Source organism: Anomaloglossus baeobatrachus, chromosome 2 (assembly GCF_048569485.1).
Source record: "Anomaloglossus baeobatrachus isolate aAnoBae1 chromosome 2, aAnoBae1.hap1, whole genome shotgun sequence".
In the NCBI taxonomy this organism is placed as follows: domain Eukaryota; kingdom Metazoa; phylum Chordata; class Amphibia; order Anura; family Aromobatidae; genus Anomaloglossus; species Anomaloglossus baeobatrachus.
Window position 1 is genome coordinate 474,579,319 of NC_134354.1, and position 21,979 is coordinate 474,601,297.

The 21,979-nt window shown below is 48.7% G+C and overlaps 1 protein-coding gene across 1 annotated transcript in view; it reads left to right on the plus strand.

Moving 5' to 3' along the window:
- ZZEF1 (zinc finger ZZ-type and EF-hand domain containing 1) overlaps positions 1–21,979 on the plus strand; it is a 337,771-nt gene that overhangs the window by 275,107 nt on the left and 40,685 nt on the right. The window contains exons 42-44 of the mRNA XM_075336372.1: positions 8,621–8,753; positions 19,948–20,144; positions 20,661–20,780. Of these exons, the coding sequence (XP_075192487.1) occupies positions 8,621–8,753; positions 19,948–20,144; positions 20,661–20,780 (450 nt within the window). The remainder of the gene's footprint in view (positions 1–8,620; positions 8,754–19,947; positions 20,145–20,660; positions 20,781–21,979) is intronic.

Genomic DNA, 21,979 nt, shown 5'->3' on the forward strand with positions numbered 1-21,979 from the left:
ACCCAAGGGGATTTCCTGGCATCCATCGACATCAGAGATGCCTATCTGCATGTGCCAATTGCAGTTTCACACCAGCGTTGGCTACATTTTGCAATCGAAGAGGAACATTTCCAATTCGTGGCTCTCCCCTTCGGGCTAGCCACGGCCCCTCGAGTATTCACCAAGGTCATGGCAGCAGTGGTTGCGGTTCTGCACCTACAGGGGTTGGCAGTGATTCCTTACCTGGACGACCTTCTAGGCAAGGCTTCATCCAGCGCAGACTGTCAGCGGAGTGTCTCGCTCACTCTCGCCACTCTAGCCCAATTCGGGTGGATTGTCAATCTTCCCAAATCCACTCTGACTCCGACCCAGAGTCTCACGTACCTAGGGATGCAGTTCGAGACTCTGCCGGCACTTGTGAAGTTGCCCTTAGTCAAACAGCAGTCCCTCCAACTGGCGGTGCGCTCTCTTCTGAGGCCCCGCCGTTATTCCATCAGGCACCTGATGCAGGTGCTGGGTCAGATGGTGGCGTCAATGGAGGCTGTTCCCTTTGCCCAGTTCCATCTGCGCCCCCTTAAGCTGGACATTCTCCGCTGTTGGGACAAGCGGCCTTCCTCCTTGCACAGGTTAGTGGCTCTGTCGCCACAGACCAGGAGCTCTCTTCAGTGGTGGCTTCGGCCTCTCTCTCTGTCTCAGGGGCGCTCCTTCCTGACTCCGTCCTGGGTGATTCTCACCACGGATGCCAGTCTTTCCGGCTGGGGAGCGGTATGTCTCCACCACCGAGCACAGGGCACTTGGACTCCGTCCGAGTCAGCCCTCTCGATCAATGTGCTGGAAACCAGAGCTGTGCTTCTAGCTCTCCTAGCCTTTCACCACCTGTTGGCGGGCAAGCACATCCGAGTCAAGGCAGACAACGCGACAGCGGTTGCCTACATCAATCACCAAGGCGGGACACGCAGCCGCCTGGCAATGCTGGAGGTACAACGCATTCTTCAATGGACGGAGGACTCCAAGTCCACCATATCCGCAGTCCACATCCCAGGCGTGGAAAACTGGGAAGCAGATTATCTCAGCCGTCAAACCGTGGACAGTGGCGAGTGGTCCCTGCATCCTGCAGTGTTTCAGTCAATCTGCCGCAAGTGGGGCACTCCGGAAGTGGACCTAATGGCATCCTGTCACAACAACAAGGTTCCGGTTTATGTGGCTCGCTCCCACGATCCTCAGGCCTTCGCCGCGGACGCTCTGGTTCAAGACTGGTCCCAGTTTCGTCTGTCCTACGTGTTTCCCCCTCTAGCTCTTGCCCAGAGTTCTGCGCAAGATCAGAATGGAGGGCCGTCGAGTCATTCTCATTGCCCCGGACTGGCCCAGGCGAGCTTGGTACCCAGACCTGCTCCATCTGTCCGTAGAGGTGCCGTGGCATCTTCCGGACCGCCCAGACCTTCTCTCACAAGGTCCGTTTTTCCGCCAGAATTCTGCGGCTCTCAGATTGACGGCGTGGCTCTTGAGTCCTGGATCTTGACGGCTTCTGGTATCCCCCCTGAAGTCATCTCCACGATGACTCGGGCCCGCAAGTCTTCCTCTGCCAAGATCTATCACAGGACTTGGAAAATTTTCCTGTCCTGGTGTCGCTCTTCTGGCCATTCTCCTTGGCCTTTTTCCTTGCCGACCCTTCTGTCTTTTCTACAGTCCGGTCTGCAGCTGGGACTGTCCCTCAACTCTCTCAAGGGACAAGTCTCGGCTCTGTCAGTGCTGTTCCAGCGGCGTATCGCCCGGCTGGCTCAGGTCCGCACCTTCATGCAAGGTGTGTCTCACAGCATTCCGCCTTACCGGCGGCCCTTGGATCCTTGGGACCTCAATTTGGTTCTCACGGCTTTGCAGAAACCCCCCTTTGAACCTCTTAGGGAGGTTTCTTTGTTTCGTCTTTCACAGAAAGTGGTCTTTCTAGTGGCCATAACTTCCCTCAGGAGAGTCTCTGATTTAGCTGCGCTCTCTTCGGAGTCACCTTTTTTGGTTTTTCATCAAGACAAGGTGGTTCTCCGTCCGACTCCGGACTTTCTCCCTAAGGTGGTTTCTCCTTTCCACCTTAACCAGGACATTACCCTACCTTCCTTTTGTCCGGCTCCTCTTCATCGCTTTGAAAAAGCGTTGCATACTCTGGATCTGGTGCGGGCTCTCCGGATCTATGTGTCTCGCACCGCTGTTCTTAGGCGGTGCACCTCTCTTTTTGTGCTAACCACAGGTCGGCGTAAGGGCCTCTCTGCTTCTAAGTCGACCTTGGCCCGTTAAATTAGGTCGACCATTTCGGATGCCTACCTGGGTTCTCAGGTGCCTCCCCCACCGGGGATCAAGGCACACTCGACCAGAGCTGTCGGTGCCTCTTGGGCTTTCAGGCACCAGGCGTAGCTCAACAAGTCTGTCAGGCTGCCACTTGGACTAGCCCGCATACCTTTTCAAAGCACTACCAAGTGCATGCTCATGCTTCGGCAGATGCGAGCTTGGGCAGACGCATCCTTCAGGCGGCTGTCGCCCACTTGTGAAGTTAGGCTCCGCCTACTTCAGTTTTTTCTGGTTATTCCCACCCATGGACTGCTTTGAGACGTCCCAATGTCTGGGTCTCCCATAGGAACGATAAAGAAAAAGAGAATTTTGTTTACTTACCGTAAATTCTTTTTCTTATAGTTCCGTATTGGGAGACCCAGCACCCTCCCTGTTGCCTGTTGGCAGTTTCTTGTTCCGCGTGTTATCACCGGCTGTTGTCGTAGACAGAGGCTCCGGTTGTTCCGGTTCTTGCTCTGTTTTTACTTGTGGGTGGCTATTCTCCTTCAGCTTTTGCACTAAACTGGCTAGATCTAGTTCTCCAGGGGGTGTATAAGCTCAGAGGGAGGAGCTACACTTTTGAGTGTAGTACTTTGTGTGTCCTCCGGAGGCAGAAGCTATACACCCAATGTCTGGGTCTCCCAATACGGAACTATAAGAAAAAGAATTTACGTTAAGTAAACAAAATTCTCTTTTTGTTCAGGTATGTTAGGAGGCTTATAGCAAACTCCAATTAGCATTTTTCCATTATTACCCTCCCCATGTACATTTACCCATACTGACTCTACATTGTTGCAGTTCCCCCCAAAGTCATCATTCAACACAGGTTTTAGGTTAGATTTGATAAATATACACACCCCACCACCTTTTTTTTGTCTTTCCTGTCCCTCCTAAATGTACTATAACCCTGTATGTTTGTCACCCAGTCATGGCTTTCATCCAGCCAGGTTTCCGTAATGCCCACCACATCATAATCCATGGTTGACATTAGAGTCTCCAATTCATTCATTTTGTTGCAAGACTTCTTGCATTTGCCAGTAGACATTTAATCCTATTAACACCTTTATTACTCCTAGCCGCCCTACGTTCCTTGCATGTCCCATTCCCCCCTAATCCTTCATTGACCCCTACAGTCTCCCTGTCTCTATCTGCTCTATCTATCCCCTTTTTTGCTCCACTTCCCTCTCTCCCCCCAGATCCTAGTTTAAAAGCTCCTCCATCCTTCTGACCATTTTCTCCCCCAGCACAGCTGCACCTTCCCCATTGAAGTGCAGCCCGTCCCTACTGTAGAGCCTGTAGCCGACTGAGAAGTCAGCCCAGTTCTCCATGAACCCGAACCCTTCCTTCCTGCACCAATTTCTAAGCCACGTGTTTATCTCCCTAAGCTCCCGCTGTCTTTCTAGTGACGCTCGTGGCACCGGTAGTATTTCTGAAAACACCACCTTGGAGGTCCTGGACTTCAGCTTCTCTCCTAGTTCCCTGTAATCATTTTTAAGGACCTTACGCCTGCCTCTAACTTTGTCGTTAGTACCAATGTGCACCATGACTGCTGGGGTTTCCCCAGCCCCACCCAGCAATCTGTCTATCCGATCCGCAATACACGTCACCAATTTTTTAAGTAATTATGTTTCTATAGGTGCCATTGACATGAATTTCTCACCATATGTTGGTAACAACCCATCCAATCCACACAGGCAAACAAACCATAGATGCCCATAAATTTAGTGTTGTGTAATAATGAGGTCTGAGACAGGTAAATAGTATTGAACACGCTTACTGAAATTTATTTAATACCTTGAACAAAAGCCTTTGTTGATGATGACAGCTCAAAACTCCTCCTGTGTGGAGAAACTAGTCACATTATTCAGGTGAGATTTTGGCTCATTCTTCCACAAACACTCTTCAAATCTTTAAGGTTCCTTGGGCTCCTTCTATGAACGCTGAGCTTTAATTCTTTCCATGAATTTTCTGTTGGATTCAGGTCAGGTGATTGTCTGGGCCATTATAGCACCTTTATTTTATGTCTTGGAAACCAATTGAGAGTTTCCTTGGCTGTGTGTTTGGGATCATTGTATTGCTGAAATGTCCACCTTCATTTCTCTCTCACCTTATTGAGGGACACAGGACCATGGGTGTATGCTGCTTTTGCCAGGAGGTCGACACTAGGCAAACTAAAGAAAAAAAAAAAAGTTAGCTCCTCCTCCACAGTGTACACTCTGTGACTGACCAGGAACGAAGCCAGTTTTTTGCCTAGTGTCCTAGGAGGTGGACATTGGCCTGTTTTCAGGCCCGTTTGACTTCCCGATTCGGGCGCGTTTTTTAGCCCACTAACCTCTTTTCTGTTCTCTTCTTCACAGATGGGCGACATGTTGTCCCACACTCCTGCTCTCCCCCCATGTAGGAAGAGAGTCACAGGGTGGCTTCGCCGCCAGGTCTCCCCTCTTCCTAAGTGGCCGGACGATTTATGCTCTGCGTCACCCTGGTTCCCACAGCCCCCCCATATTTACATCCACCCAGGCTCCCCCCCCGTCGCGCTTCTCGGGCCAGTTCCAGGACCCGGATCAAGCCTGCCGTCCGCCTACTTGCTGTGTGGTGCAGCTGAGCCAAGAACACAGTACTCTCCATTCCAGACATTGCCTCTCTCAAAGAACCCACCGACCGCAATGTTGAGGCTCTGGCTCGGTCTGTTTTCGAGGCGGCGGCTTCCTCCCTCTGCCCCTCATTTGCCGCAGTGTGGGTTGCCAAGGCTCTTGCCGTCTGGAGTAAGAGTTTACGGAGAGGCCTCCGTGCTGAAGGTTTGCCTTCCGAGTTGGTTGAGCTGACCGGCCAAATATCCATGGCTGCCAAATACCTTATCTACGCTTCGTTAGACTTGGCAAATTATGCCGCCATAGCGGCCAGCAATTCAGTGGTAATCCGTCGGATTCTCTGATTTTAAAGGCTGGAGTGCAGATAGTGCATCTAAGAAATCCCTAACGGGGATACTATTTCAGAGGTTTCATCTTTTCGGCGAAACACTCCACAGAATCATTGGGATGCAACAGGGGGTAAGAGCACCTCTCTACCACAACAGCGCCCAAAGCGCGCACCTCTCAAGAGATTCCCCTGGCGTTTTCGGTCCTTTCGGAACTTCTCCTCTTAGCCACCTGCAAAGTCTGAGCGATCCTCCCTGCACAGCGAGCAAAAGCCTGGATCCTCTAAGACAAACATGACCTGGCGCTCCCGTCCTAGACAGCCCAGGTCCGGTGGTTCCCGTTCTCACCATTCCTCCTCAGCATGACGCCAGGCATCTCCCGACCACCATAGGAGGTCAACTGCTCCTCTTCCAGGACGTCTGGCTTTCCTATATAGACACGCCTGGGTGTGAGAACTGGTATACACCGGTTACAAAATAGAGTTCACCTTTCTCCCTACGAGACATTTCCTGCAATCACACATTCCCAAATCCGGGGCACAAATTCAGGCCTTGTCTCAGGCTATCGCGGTATTTGGAGACTCAGGCGTCATCGTACCAGTTCACACCGAGCAACGTTACACAGGTTTTTACTCAAAACCTTTCGTGGTTCCCAAAAAGGACAGCGTCCTATTTTAGACCTCAAGAGGTTAAACAGGGCAGTGCCGACTCGCCCCTTTCACATGGAATCTCTAAGATCTGTGGTTGCATCTATTAATCCGGGAAAATTCCTGGCCGCCATCGATATACAATATGCCTACTTGCACATTCCAATCTGCAAAGCTCACCAGAGGTTCCTTCGGTTCGCTATTGAGGAGGAGCACTTCCAATTTTCGGCTCTCCCCTTTGGCCTAGCCATGGCGCCTCAAGTCTTTACCAAGGTCATGGCAGCCGTCATGACCGTGCTTCGTCCCAGACGTATTGTAGTCATCCCGTATTTAGATAACCTCGTCATAAAGGGACAGTCATTTCTTGCCTGCTCAGAGAGTGTGCAAATCTGCTTGGACACTCTCTCGAGGTTGTGCTGGCTCGTCAATCGCCAAAAGTCGTCTCTAGTTCCATCTCAATGTCTTGTCTTTTTGTGCATGGTCCTGGACACTCCTCGAGCCTGGGTGTTTTGGGCAGGATTGCTTTACAATTAGTGATAGATATCAGTGGCATGACTTTCCATGGCTTTTTGCACCTCTCTTTCTTCAGGTGTTTAATACTTTTTCCCTGTGTCATTTTTCATTATTACACATGACCTAGTTTTTGGACATCTATGGTTTGTTTTTATTGCTTGTGTTGATTGGATAGGTTGTTACCCATATCTGGTGAGAAATTCGTGTCAATAGACCCTATAGAAATATATTTACTTAGCAAATTGGTGACATGTCAGTAACCACAGTCTTATAGCTCTGCATAAGAGCTTTAAACACAAAATGGCAAGATCTTTGTACATTTTTCCTTTTATTGTGCCAAGCCATTAAAACAAATTGTGAAAGGTGTACACCGCATTCAAGTTACTGAGCTAAAGTAGATGTCCACTTGTCTTATGCAAGTCCATATACACTGCTCACAAAATTAAAGGGAACACTTAACCAACCGAATATAACTCCAAGTTAATCAAACGTCTGTGAAATCAAACTGTCCACTTAGGAAGCAACACTGATTGACAATCAATTTCACATGCTGTCGTTTAAATGTAATTAACATCACATGGAAATTATTGGCAATTATCAAGACACCACTCAATAAAGGAGTGTTTCTGCAGGTGGGGACCACAGACCACATCTCTGTACCATTGCTTTCTGGCTGATGTTTTGGTCACTTTTGAATGTTAGTTGTACTCTCACACTCGTGGTAGCATGAGACGGACTCTACAGCCCACACAAGTGGCACAGGTAGTGCAGCTCATCCAGGATGGCACATCAATGTGAGCTGTGGCAAGAACATTTGCTGTGTCTGTCAGCATAGTGTCCAGAGGATGAAGGCGTTACTAGGAGACAGGCCAGGACACCAGGAGACGTGGAGGGGGCCGTAGGAGGGCAACAACCCAGCAGCAGGACTGCTACCTCCGTCTTTGTGCAAGGAAGAACAGGAGGAGCACTGCCAGAGCCCTGCAAAATGACCTCCAGCAGGCCACAAACGTGCATGTGTCTGCCCAAACGGTTAGAAACAGACTCCATGAGGATGGTGAGGGCCCGACGTCCACAGATGGGGGTTGAGCTCACTGCCCAACACCGTGCAGGACGCTTGGCATTTGCCACAGAACACCAGGATTGGCAAATTCGCCACTGGCGCCCAGTGCTCTTCACAGATGAAAGCAGGTTCACACTGAGCACGTGACAGAGTCTGGAGACGCCGTGGAGAGCGATCTGCTGCCTGCAACATCAGCATGACCGGATTGGCAGTGGGTCAGTAATGGTGTGGGGTGGCATTTCTTTGGCGGGCCACACAGCCCTCCATGTGCTCGCAAGAGGTACCCTGACTGCCATTAGGTACCGAGATGAGATCCTCAGATCCTTTATGAGACCATATGCTGGTGCGGTTGGCCCTGGGTTCCTCCTAATGCAGGACAATGCCAGACCTCATGTGGCTGTAGTGTGTCAGCAGTTCCTCCAAGATGAGGGCATTGAAGCTATGGACTGGCCCGCCCGTTCCCCAGACCTGAATCTGATTGAGCACATCTGGGACATCATGTCTCGCTCCATCCACCAACGTCACGTTGCACCACAGTCTGTCCAGGAGGTGGCGGATGCTTTAGTCCAGGTCTGGGAGGAGATCTCTCAGGAGACCATCCACAACCTCATCAGGAGAATGCCCAGGAGTTGTATGGAGGTCATACTGGCACGTGGAGGCTACACACAATACTGGGTCTCATTTTGACTTGTTTCCACTTTCATTTTGTCTGTGTCTTCACATCCAGGCCTCCATTGGTTAAAACATTTGATTTCCATTGATGATTTTTGTGATTTTTGTTGTTAGCCCCTTCAACTTTGTACAGAGCAAAGTATTCAATGAGAATATGTTATTCATTCAGATCTAGGATGTTATTTGAGTGTTCCCTTTAATTTTTTGAGCAGTGTATTTGGACAGTGCCTTTCCTATAAATTGTCTCTTCACTGTTGTCTGCTTGACTACAATATTCACTCTTCATTAATAGGCAGAAATACAATAGGATGATCATAAAATGTAAGCTTCTAAACCACTAGTGAGACAAATAGCTTCATCACGTAATTGCTGCACATTTACAAAAGCAAATGGGGCTTTGTGTTGAAGGGTCTTGGGAGCTACTTTTCCTACACCCACTCTTATGGCCGTGTTGTCTCTAAAGCGGATTATTTATATGCATACTCTTGGTTTCTTACATGTATCCGCTTTTCACTACAGGTACTGTGTATGGGAACACGAACTGTATATATAGATAATGCCAAAGAGCCTCATGATGTGATTATACTAAAGCACTTTACTGAAAAAAATAGAGCTGTGGTTGTCGATATCAAAACAAGAAAGCGCAAAACCGGTAAGTATGGAATACAAATCAGATCACTGTATACAAGTTATCTTTACATTCAAGTATATCTTAAAGAGAACCTGTCACCAGATTTGTTACCTATAAGCTGCGGCCACCACCAGTAAGCTCTTATATACAGCATTCTAGAGTACTGAATATACAGTGGGTACAGAATGTATTCAGACACCTTTATATTTTTCCCTCTTTGTTTCATTGCAGCCATTTGGTAAATTCAAGAAAGTTCATTTTTTTTTTTCTCATTAAGACCATGTGCGCACGTTTTTTTTTCTTGCGTTTTGGTTGCGTTTTAAACTGCACTGTGTCATCGACAAAATGCATGCGTTGTGCTTCCCCAGCAAAGTCTGAGAAGTCAAAAAATTCCATGCACACGTTGCTTTTTTTTTGGCGACGTTATGTTTGACAAATATTTGTCAAAATTGTTGTCTAAAAAAAGCATGTCACTTCTTCATTGCGTTTTGGTTGCATTTTCCACCCATTGAAATGAATGATGTGTGTCAAAACACAATCAAAATGTTTAGCTGTGCGTTTGCACTGCCTTTTGGTTGCGTTTTGGATGCATTTTTGTCAACAAAAATGCAGGACACTATCTTTTCTCCATTCTCTCTCGCTCATCTTATATTCACTGCTTCCCCCGCCCACCAACACCTATGATTGGTTGCAGTCAGACACGCCCCCACACTGAGTGACAGCTGTCAGACTGCAACCAATCACAGCTGCCGGAGGGCAGGTCTATATTGTACAGAACAATAAATAAATAATTTAATAATAAAAAACGTTGTGCGGTCCCCCCAATTTTGATACCCAGCCAAGATAAAGCCTCACAGCTGGGAGCTGGTATTCTCAGACTGGGGAGACCCACATTATTGGGAGACCCCCAGCCTAAAAATATCAGCCAGCAGCCCCCCAGAATTGCCGAATACTCTAGATGCGACAGTCCCGGGACTTTAACCGGCTCATCCCGATTGCCCTGGTGCGGTGGCAATCGGGGTAATTAGGAGTTAATAGCAGCCCACAGCAGCCACTAAGTCCTAGCATAGTGATGGCGGGTGTCTGAGACACCCCTCATCACTAAACTGTAGTGAAAGTAAATAAACACAAACACGAAAAAACCTTTATTTCACATAAAAGCCAACCTCTTTCACCAGTTTATTAAGCCCCCAAACACCCCTCCAGGTCCGGCGTAATCCACACGAGGTCCCACGACGCTTCCAGCACTGCTACATCTGACACAGCGAGCGCCATAGAACAGGACTGCTCGCTGTGAGCTCCACGCAGCAACTGAAATGAGTCGCGCTATCAGCGGTGACGTTACTCAGGTTAGCCGCTGCCACAGCTAGAGTCCTCTGTCTGCTGTCAGCGGACAGTCATGACAGGCATGTAGCAGAGCTGAATCGCCGTGGGACCTCGTGTCGATTACTTTGAACCTGCATGGGTGTTTAGTGGTTAATAAAGTAGTAAAAGACATTTTATTCCAAATAAAGGATTTTGTGGGTGTATGTGTTTACTTTCACTTACAGATTAGTGATGGGGTGGGGTCTCATAGACGACTGCCATCACTAATCTAGGACTTAGTGGCTGCTGTGGGCATTTGGTCCCATGGGGGGCGCCTTGCTCTATGGACGTCTGCATACTTTCCGTGGTATCACGCCCCTGTGGGCGTGATACCATAAAGTCACATGAGTGACGTCCCCGTCGCTCATTCTATGCTGCGCGCATTGCGGCAGGCTTCTTTTCCGGGTTTTCACTCTCCGGCTTCAGACGCGCACTACACGTCTGAAACTGAGAAGGAGAACCCGGAAGAGAAGCCTGCCGCAATGCGCGCAGGATAGAATGAGCGACGGGGACATCACTCATGTGACTTTATGGTACAGGGGCGTGATACCACGGAAAGTATGCAGACGTCCATAGGGCAAGGCGCTGCCCATGGGACTAAAATACCCTGCTATTTACATAGGAAATATGAAGGTAATAAAACGTTTATTATTTTCATCTTATACAATTTTACAGCACAGGGATGGGTAGGGAGGTATAATTAGGGCACACATGCGTCTCCTGATAGGTCAGAATGCATATTCTAGGTGACAGGTTCCCTTTAACTCTTTATTACCCCGATTGCCATTGCACCAGGGCAACGGGAAGAGCCGGTCCAGTTCCAGAATTGATACAACTTATGGATGCACCACTTCTGGGGCAGCTGTGGGCTGCTATTGTTAGGCTGGAAAGGGCCAATTAATGATAAGCTTTCCTACCCTAATAATATTAGCCTCCAGTTGTCTGCTGCACCTTGGCTTGTTTTAGAAAAATGGAGAGACCCCACGTCTTTTTTTTATTTGATTTTAAAAGAAAAAGTGTAGGATCCCCTCTATTTCTTTATCGTTCCTATGGGAGACCCAGACATTGGGTGTATAGCTTCTGCCTCCGGAGGACACACAAAGTACTACACTCAAAAGTGTAGCTCCTCCCTCTGAGCTTATACACCCCCTGGAGAACCAGATCTAGCCAGTTTATCGCTTTGTGTTCAGGAGGCATACATCCACACATGCATTCTCATCTGATTTTTCATTTTTGGAAAGAGTTTGAAGAAAAGCGGGTCCAAGCCTGGACCCCCGGCATGTCCCTTCTCACCCCACTGTGTCGGCGGTGTTGTTAAGGTTGATTCCAAGGCTGGAGCCTTACATGCTGTGCTCCTTCACCATCCCTCCGGGGCTCTGGCTTGAAGGGAGCCAGCACGGATCTCCATGCTTGGCAGGAGACCGGTCTCCATCCGCAGCCCTTCAGGATCCTGCTGGACCGGAGCACTCATCCCCAGGGACTTGGAACCCTGCGTCTCAGCAAGATAAGTACCTGAGACGTTTATATATGGGGGTCCCTTGTACTTTATTGTTGTGGGAGAGTGTGCTGAGTGATTTTTATGACATTTCCGGCGGGTTCTCTGGCTGTCGCCTGAGAACCGCGCCGATGGTGCCTGCGCGCCGGCCGCACCGCTCAAATTTAGGCCCCGGCTTCGCCGGAGGCCTACTTTCGGTTTCACTGCCCTCGCATGTCATTCATGCAGAGGGACAGCGCGGCTCCGCCCAGCCGCCGTTCTACAAAGGGGAGAGACACTCCTCACTGAGTACATGTCTCCTCCCCTGTAAGTCTCTTTGGCCCTCCAGATCCCGCTCTCAGAGTGAGTCCCGCCCCCTCTCTTCGCTCCGGCGTCCATTTTCTCAGCGTTTTTCCCTGCGATCACCACTGGTCTGCAGCATCCCTGCTGAGGTGTTTGGGGGTCTGGGCTTCGGGATCTGAAGGGCAGACAAACCGCTCCAGCGGTCTGGTAAGCCACAACCTCCGGTTGTGGACCTTCTGTATATACTCTCTATGGGTCATTCTGGCAAGAGCCCCCACACCAGCAGCATGTCTCACACGAGGAGCAAGGCTCCAAGGCTGTATTCAGTATGCACTGCATGTAAGCTCCCACTGCCTGAACCGAGCACCTATCCACATTGTGATGCCTGCTCTAACCTGACGATGCCTCAGCCTGGAATCGTACCCCCAGGGGTCTCTCCGGCTGCTCCGGCTCCTGTGGCTGAACCCCCGGCTTGGGTAGAATCCTTATCTAGGTCTATCTCCCAGTCTTTTGCCGACTCCATGGGACAGCTGTCCAGGACTTTGCTGAACATGCATCAGCCCCCTTCACAGGGTGCCTCTGCTGCTAGGGCTCTCTCAGCGGAGCTCACAGAGGATTCATCATCTGGTCCCAGACCCCGTCCTCCTAAGAGGAGACGCAGGGCTCCATCTCCTTCCTCGTCCCACGGCTCTGTTTCAGAAGCTGACTCGCGCAATGAGGAGGATGCCTTTACAGGGGGCTCGGAGGCTAACTCCATGTGCCCCATTGATCTGTCCGAAACCGACTCAGATGTTAGTGATTTGATTGCATCCATTAATTCTGTACTGGATCTCAATCCGCCAGTATCAGAGGAGCAACCCTCTCTGGCAGAAAAGCACCAGTTTACCTCGCCTAAGAGGACAAAGAGTGTGTTCTTTAACCACTCCAGATTTCAGGCCGCTGTGACCAAGCCTAGGGCCTGTCCTGACAAACGCTTCCCAAAGCGCGGTTCTGATGACCGTTTTCCCTTTCCACCTGAGGTGGTCAAGGAGTGGGCTCATTCACCAAAGGTAGACCCCCCGGTGTCTAGACTCTCAGCCCGGACCGTTGTGTCAGTGGCTGATGGCACCTCTCTTAAGGATTCCACTGACCGCCAGGTCGACCTTCTGGCCAAATCTGTATATGAGGCGGCAGGGGCCTCGTTCTCCCCAACTTTTGCAGCAGTGTGGGCTCTCAAAGCCATCTCTGCTTCTCTGGAGGAGATGCATTCCCTCGCCAGGGAATCTATGCCCGAAATGGTTGCCTTAACTTCCCAAGCTTCAGCTTTTTCATCCTATGCCATGTCTGCCATGCTGGAGGCTTCTCACCGCACGGCGGTGGCTTCGGCTAATTCCCTCGCTATCCGCAGGATCCTGTGGCTGCGAGAGTGGAAGGCAGATGCTTCCTCAAAGAAGTTCCTTGCTGGACTTCCTTTTTGCTGGGTCCAGGCTGTTCGGTGAACAGCTGGATGAAATTATTAAGAAGGCTACTGGCGGGAAGAGTACTTCCATGCCACAAACCAAAACCAGGAAACCTGTCCAGGGTAGGAATCAGTCGAGGTTTCGTTCCTTTCGTTCCTCCAACTGGTCGTCCTCTAAGCCCTCGGCCTCGTCCACTAACACTGCCAAGGACCAAAAATCCAGCTGGCGCACAAAAGCGCGTCCACAGAAGACCGCAGGAGCTGCTGCCACTAAGGCAGCCTCCTCTTGACTATCTGTCCGCGCCAGCAACGTCCTTAGTCGGTGGCAGGCTCTCCCACTTTGGCGACGTGTGGTTTCAACACGTCTCCGATCAGTGGGTGCGGGATATCATCTCCCACGGCTACAGGATAGAATTCTCTTCCAGCCCGCCAAACAGATTTTTTTCTGTCAACTCCCCCCTGCTCCAAGGCCGCCGCCTTCTCTGAGGCCGTGGCATCCCTGCAGGCCAACGGAGTAATTGTACCGGTTCCCGCCCGGGAACGGTTCAGAGGTTTCTATTCAAATCTCTTCCTAGTCCCCAAAAAGGACGGTTCCTTCCGGCCCATCCTGGATCTCAAGCTTCTCAACAAGCATGTTCAGGTGCGGCATTTTCGCATGGAGTCTCTGCGGTCAGTCATTGCCTCAATGACCCAAGGGGATTTCTTGGGATCCATCGACATCAGAGATGCCTATCTGCATGTGCCAATTGCAGTTTCACACCAGCGTTGGCTACGTTTTGCAATCGGAGAGGAACATTTCCAATTCGTGGCTCTCCCCTTCGGGCTAGCCACGGCCCCTCGAGTATTCACCAAGGTCATGGCAGCAGTGGTTGCGGTTCTGCACCTACAGGGGTTGGCAGTGATTCCTTACCTGGACGACCTTCTAGGCAAGGCTTCATCTAGCGCAGACTGTCAGCGGAGTGTCTCGCTCACTCTTGCCACTCTAGCCCAATTCGGGTGGATTGGCAATCTTCCCAAATCCACTCTGACTCCGACCCAGAGTCTCACGTACCTAGGGATGCAGTTCGAGACTCTGCCGGCACTTGTGAAGTTGCCCTTAGTCAAACTGCAGTCCCTCCAACTGGCGGTGCGCTCTCTGCTGAGGCCCCGCCGTTATTCCATCAGGCACCTGCTGCAGGTGCTGGGTCAGATGGTGGTGTCAATGGAGGCTGTTCCCTTTGCCCAGTTCCGTCTGCGTTCACTGCAGCTGGACATTCTCCGCTGTTGGGACAAGCGGCCTTCCTCCTTGCACAGGTTAGTGGCTCTGTCGCCACAGACCAGGAGCTCTCTTCAGTGGTGGCTTCGGCCCCTCTCTCTGTCTCAGGGGCGCTCCTTCCTGACTCCGTCCTGGGTGATTCTCACCACGGATGCCAGTCTATCCGGCTGGGGAGCGGTATTTCTCCACCACCGAGCGCAGGGCACTTGGACTCCGTCCGAGTCAGCCCTCTCGATCAATGTGCTGGAAACCAGAGCTGTGCTTCTAGCTCTCCTAGCCTTTCACCACCTGTTGGCGGGCAAGCACAGCCGAGTCCAGTCAGACAACGCGACAGCGGTTGCCTACATCAATCACCAAGGCGGGACACGCAGCCGCCTGGCAATGTTGGAGGTACAACGCATCCTTCAATGGACGGAGGACTCAAAGTCCACCATATCCGCAGTCCACATCCCAAACTGCGAAGCAGATTATCTCAGCCGTCAAACCGTGGACAGTGGCGAGTGGTCCCTGCATCCGGCAGTGTTTCAGTCAATCTGCCGCAAGTGGGGCACTCCGGAAGTGGACCTAATGGCATCCCGTCACAACAACAAGGTTCTGGTTTACGTGGCTCGCTCCCACGATCCTCAGGCCTTCACCGCGGATGCTCTGGTTCAAGACTGGTCCCAGTTTCGTCTGTCCTACGTGTTTCCCCCTCTAGCTCTCTTGCCCAGAGTTCTGCGCAAGATCAGAATGGAGGGCCGTTGAGTCATCCTCATTGCACCGGACTGGCCCAGGCGAGCTTGGTATCCGGACCTGCTCCAACTGTCCGTAGAGATGCCGTGGCATCTTCCAGACCGTCCTTCTCTCACAAGGTCCGTTTTTCCGCCAGAATTCTGCGGCTCTCAGATTGACGGCGTGGCTCTTGAGTCCTGGATCTTGACGGCTTCTGGTATCCCCCCTGAAGTCATCTCCACTATGACTCGGGCCCTTAAGTCTTCCTCTGCCAAGATCTATCACAGGACTTGGAAAATATTCCTGTCCTGGTGTCGCTCTTCCGGCCATTCTCCTTGGCCTTTTTCCTTGCCGACCCTTCTGTCTTTTCTACAGTCCGGTCTGCAGCTGGGACTGTCCCTCATCTCTCTCAAGGGACAAGTCTCGGCTCTGTCAGTGCTGTTCCAGCGGCGTATCGCCCGGCTGGCTCAGGTCCGCACCTTCATGCAAGGTGTGTCTCACATTATTCCGCCTTACCGGCGGCCCTTGGATCCCTGGGACCTCAATTTGGTTCTCACGGCTTTGCAGAGACCCCCCTTTGAACCTCTTAGGGAGGTTTCTTTGTTTCATCTTTCACAGAAGGTGGTCTTTCTAGTGGCATTAACTTCCCTCAGGAGAGTCTCTGATTTAGCTGCGCTCTCTTCGGAGCCACCTTTTTTGGTTTTTCATCAAGACAAGGTGGTTCTCCGTCCGACTCCGGACTTTCTCCCTAAGGTGGTTTCTCCTTTCCATCTTAACCAGGACATTACCCTACCTTCCTTTTGTCCGGCTCCTGTTCATCGCTTTGAAAATGCGTTGCATACTCTGGATCTGGTGTGGGTGCTCCGGATCTATGTGTCTCGCACCGCTGCTCTTAGGCGGTGCACCTCTCTTTTTGTGCTAACCACAGGTCGGCGTAAGGGCCTCTCTGCTTCTAAGCCGACCTTAGCCCGTTGGATTAGGTCGACCATTTCGGATGCCTACCTGTGTTCTCAGGTGCCTCCCCCGCCGGGGATCAATGCACACTCGACCAGAGCTGTCGGTGCCTCTTGGGCTTTCAGGCACCAGGCTACGGCTCAGCAAGTCTGTCAGGCTGCCACTTGGACTAGCCTGCATACCTTTTCAAAGCACTACCAAGTGCATGCTCATGCTTCGGCAGATGCGAGCTTGGGCAGACGCATCCTTCAGGCGGCTGTCGCCCACTTGTGAAGTTAGGCTCCGCCTACTTCTCAGTTTTTCAGTTTATTCCCACCCATGGACTGCTTTGAGACGTCCCAATGTCTGGGTCTCCCATAGGAACGATAAAGAAAAAGAGAATTTTGTTTACTTACCGTAAATTCTTTTTCTTATAGTTCCGTATTGGGAGACCCAGCACCCTCCCTGTTGCCTGTTGGCAGTTTCTTGTTCCGCGTGATATCACCGGCTGTTGTCGTAGACAGAGGCTCCGGTTGTTCCGGTGCTTGCTCTGTTTTTACTTGTGGGTGGCTATTCTCCTTCAGCTTTTGCACTAAACTGGCTAGATCTGGTTCTCCAGGGGGTGTATAAGCTCAGAGGGAGGAGCTACACTTTTTAGTGTAGTACTTTGTGTGTCCTCCGGAGGCAGAAGCTATACACCCAATGTCTGGGTCTCCCAATACGGAACTATAAGAAAAATAATTTACGGTAAGTAAACAAAATTCTTTTTTTCATAACCAGCCATGGTACAGCAGACAGATGAGGGTTACAGCCTACAGCTGTGCTGTTTCTGTCCTGGACGTGAAAAATGGGGGGGGGGACCCCATGTTTGTTTTGTTTTTGTTTTTTTTGTGTTTTTTTTACCAAAAAAAAAATCAGCTGTCCAAGCTAGCTATCCCTCTATCAAGCTATTCTGATATTTCTTTTTATCTATTCTATATGTTCTTTCTATCTATTCGTTCTTTCTTCTATCTATTCTAGCTATCAATTATCCTATCCCATCATATTTTATTTCTCCTTTAAAAAACGCACTGACAAAAAACGCATTGAAAACGCATTTGTTTTTACCTCGTTTTTTGTGAAACGCAGTGTTTACAGTGGTCAAGTCTGCCACAGGGTTCATTTTTGTTTGTCAAATCAAGAACGCAGAGTGCGGACATACCCTAATGTACACTCTGCACCCCATCTTGACAGAAAAAAAAACAAATGTAGAAATTATTGCATATTTATTAAACAAGAAAAACTGAAATATCACATGGTCATAAATATTCAGACCCTTTGCTCAGTATCCAGTAGAAGCACCCTTTTGATCTAGTACAACCATGGTCTTTTTAGGAATGATGCAACAAGTTTTTCACACCTGGATTTGGGGGTCTTTGCCATTCTTACTTGCAGATCCTCTCCAGTTCCGTCAGGTTGGATGGTGAACGTTGGTGGACAGCCATTTTCAGGTCTCTCCAGAGATGTTCAATTGGGGATAAGTCAGGGCTCTGGCTGGGCCAGTCGAGAATGGCCACAGACTTGTTCTGAAGCCACTCCTTTTGTTGTTCTAGCTGTGTGCTTAGGGTCGTTGTCTTGTTATAAGGTGAAGCTTTGGCCAAGTCTGAGGTCCAGAGTACTCCGAAAGAGGTTTTCTTCCACAATATCTCTGTACTTGGCTGCATTCATCTTTCCGTCAATTGCAACCAGTCGTCCTGTCCCTGCAGCTGCAAAACGCCCCATAGCATGATGCTACCACCACCATGTTTCACTGTTGGGATTGTATTGGGCAGGTGATGAGCAGTGCCTGGTTTTCTCCACCCATACCGCTTACAATTATCACCAAAAAGTTCTATCTTTATCTCATCAGACCAGAGAATTTTATTTCTCATAGTCTGGGAGTCCTTCATGTGTTTTTTTGATGAACTCTATGTGGGCTTTCATGTCTTGCATTGAGGAGAGGCTTCCGTCGGGCCAGTCTGCCATAAAGGCCCGACTGGTGGAGGGCTGCAGTGATACTTGACTTTTGACTTTGAGGAACTTTCTCCCATCTCTCTACTGCATCTCTGGAGCTCAGCCACAGTGATCTTGGGGTTCTTATTTACCTCTCTCACCAAGGCTCTTCTCCCATGATTGCTCAGTTTGGCTGGACAGCCAAGTCTAGGAAGAGTTTTGGTGGTCCCAAACTTATTCCATTTAAAGATTATGGAGACAACTGTGCTCTTAGGAACCTTGAGTACTGCAGAAATTCTTTTATAACCTTGGCCAGATTTGTCCCTTGCCACAATTCTGTCTCTGAGCTCCTTGGGCAGTTCCATTTGACCTCATGATTCTCATTTGGTCTGACATGCACTGTGAGGTCTTATATAGACAGGTGTGTGCCTTTCCAAATGAAGTCCTATCAGTATAATTAAACACCGCTGGACTCTAATGAAGGAGTTGAACCATCTTAAGGAGGATCACAAGGAAATGGACAGCATGTGACTTTAAATATGAGTGTCTGAGCAAAGGATCTGAATACTATGACCATGGGATATTTCAGTTTTTCTTGTTTAATAAATTTGAAAAAAATTCTACATTTGTTTTTTTTCTGTCAAGAATGGAGTACAGAGTGTACATTAATGAGAAAAAAGATTAACTTTTTTGAATTTACCAAATGGCTGCAATGAAACAGAGTGAAAAATTTAAAAGGGTCTGAATACTTTCCATACCCACTGTAAGAGCCCAGTCCGATCTGTATAACATAAAAAGCAGCTTTTATTATACTCGCCTGCGGGCGATTAGGTCTGATGGGAGTCACTGATCTCCTTTCTTCCTTCCATCTCTGTCCTTCTTCAGAGATCCATGTATGACACGTCCTACATCATCCTCACAGAGGCCTCCATTGCGCTCCTGCGCATCACTTCTGTCTGCACTGTTAATGGCAGAGCAAAGTACTGTAATGCAGAAGTGAGGGGAAAGTCAAAGAACGCCTGCACACTACAATACTGTGATCTGTCCTCAGGCGGGCAAAGAAAAGAGCGAGTGCGCAGGAACACAATAGAGGACTCTGTGTAGATGACATACAATGCGTTATCTTTACGGAGGATGGGGATGAAAAGAAGATAGGAGGAGCCAGACCAAGACCAGCAACGCACAACCGACCGGACTTCCCCAGAGGGGAGTATAATAAAAGCTGTTTTTTGTGCTGAGTGGCCTGGGCACTTATATTCCGCATTTTTGAATGATTTATATAATGGCTTACTGGTGGTGGCCGCAGGTTATAAAGGACAAATCTGGTGACAGGTACCCTTTAAAACATGGATTCATTATTAGACGCAATGGTTGCATATCATGGAATCTTGATAATTAAAAGGGTGTAATTAAAAGGGTGTTCCATCTTGTGCTTGCGTGTATAGTAGATGTGGGAACGCATCTGTTTGTTGAACATGGCCAAGTCATGCATTATCAGTGGAAAGGTGGTCGGTATGTGTACAAAACAAAAACCATGGGATTTCGCCCTCTTCTTCTCTGGCACTATGTTGAGGGAAAATAATAATGTTACACAGGGAAACCAACTTTCTGGCTTCCTATTGCCATGTACAATTCTGATCATGGTATGTTTGATGATTGCTTTATATGTAGTTTCCCAATACGTATAGGTACCCTCTTGGCTCACCACAAATGTGGTTTAGCATTTTTGTCTAGAAGTCTCATTACTCTTTATCCCTCATCTCAGTGAAAGATTATCAGCTGATGCATAACAGTGACAGCGATGGGCGGTTCACTACAAGTAATCTGAAGAAATATCTACAACACTTCGCCTCCATTTCCCGCCATCTCCTGCAATCTATCTTAGACAACAGCAGTACAGAAGCCGTGGAAGCGACTTGGGTCCTGTCACTGGCTTTAAAGGGGCTATATAAAACGATTAAGGTAACTGATCTATCAAATTCCAGTTATTTACAGTGATTGCGTCCAATATATAGGAAAGCACATAGTATCATTAGGCAGGATGTATGTAAAGAGAGAAGGACTGAAAAATGAGAGCCGCTGCTATGAGCAAGTTCTTTACTCATATTGATAAATCTCCCCCTCGGTGGCATTGGCCATAGGGAGGTGTGGAAAATGTAACTGTAATGTTGTAATCCGCTTGGAAACACGTGAACTTAAATTTACCATAGCATTAATGGTAGCTAATTATACTGATGTTTCCTTCATGGAAAAAAAATAGATTCGGTGTTCAGACACCCAGGTGTAGGCTTAATCTACGATTTTATTCTTTGAAATGTGAGATTTTGTAATCTCTCATACTCTTGAAGACTTGTACTAATGGCACCAAGATTATATGATTAGTCCCATGGATATGTCATTATGATTGTCTGACTTGTTTCATATACTGTATTGTTCTAGTCATCTAGTTGTTGACTCGGTAATATTTATATGTTGCAGAATCATGATTTTGAGGACATTCAGTCCGCATTTATTCAGACTGGACTGTTAAGGTTGTTGGTGAGGAAATGTAGTAAAGGAACTGGTTTCAGTAAAACATGGCTTCTTCGTGATCTGGAGGTAAGATGTTTTCCAAGTAGACATGAAATACTTTTGAATTGTTGATATCCTATGCATATGCTCCATGAATGTAAATAATTATTTTACTGTAATAACTGTAAAACTGTATGAACTTCTTCATAATTTCCTTCAGAAATCAGATAAGATCACAAACTGGGGAAACTCTAATTTATAATATCCACAGGACCTACTATGGCAAACTGTTGACACCTATTGGCTCTGGTCATGTAGTGACCATCAGTCAGCACAGTGGACTAAATGACATTATCTTCTCACATTCCCCTGGCTGTTCCTGTCTGACCTGCGGACATATAAGCCAAAAGTATGAAAACGGTGTCCCAGGAACTGCACCATTTGGCAACCCTCTCCTGAATGGTGTCCTGATTTCACCTCCATCTGTATCCTCAGGATGCAGATAGCAGTGAATATAGTGGTGGAGCCATCTGCTCATTCTTCCACCATTCATTTTTAAAATGTGAATTTTTGGAAACCTCATACCATTTGGACAGCTGTATGTGAGATCATAATGTATGCAGGGCTGATCAGTGTAGGCTCATACTGTATACAAGGGGGACCATTGTTTTCATACTGTGTATAGGAGAATGTGAGGACCATCATACTGTGGGGATCATACTGTGTATTAGGGGCCTTTTGAAGACCATCATACCGTATGTAAGGAGCTGTATCTTACCGTATGTGGGGCACTGTGAGGAACCTCATACTGTGTGTGGCTAACTGTGAGGTCTATCCTACTGTGTGAGGGGCATTGTGAGGACCATAATACTGTATGTGGCTGAATGTGAGGACCATCATATCGTGTGCGGAGCACTGTGAGGACCATCATACTGTGTGTGGCTGAATGTGAGGACCATCATTCTGTGTGTGGCTGAATGTGAGGACCATCATACCGTGTGCGGAGTGCTGTGAGGACCATAATACTGTGTGTGGCTGGCTGTCATACCATGTGTGGGGAGGGCTGTGAGGACATCATACTTTTTTGGGTTTTTTTGTTATTTTGTGGGGGGAAATGGAGGGGTAAGAAAAAAACCCACTGTTTTTCTGACGCGTCTTCTGCTTCAAAAACTATACAGGTCTGCTGGCACCTAAAATATGCTGTTTGTGCATACCCGAAGGACTGCAGAATTGTCATTAAATCTCTACACAATATTTTCTCCTAAAACTGAAAAGTGAACCTAATG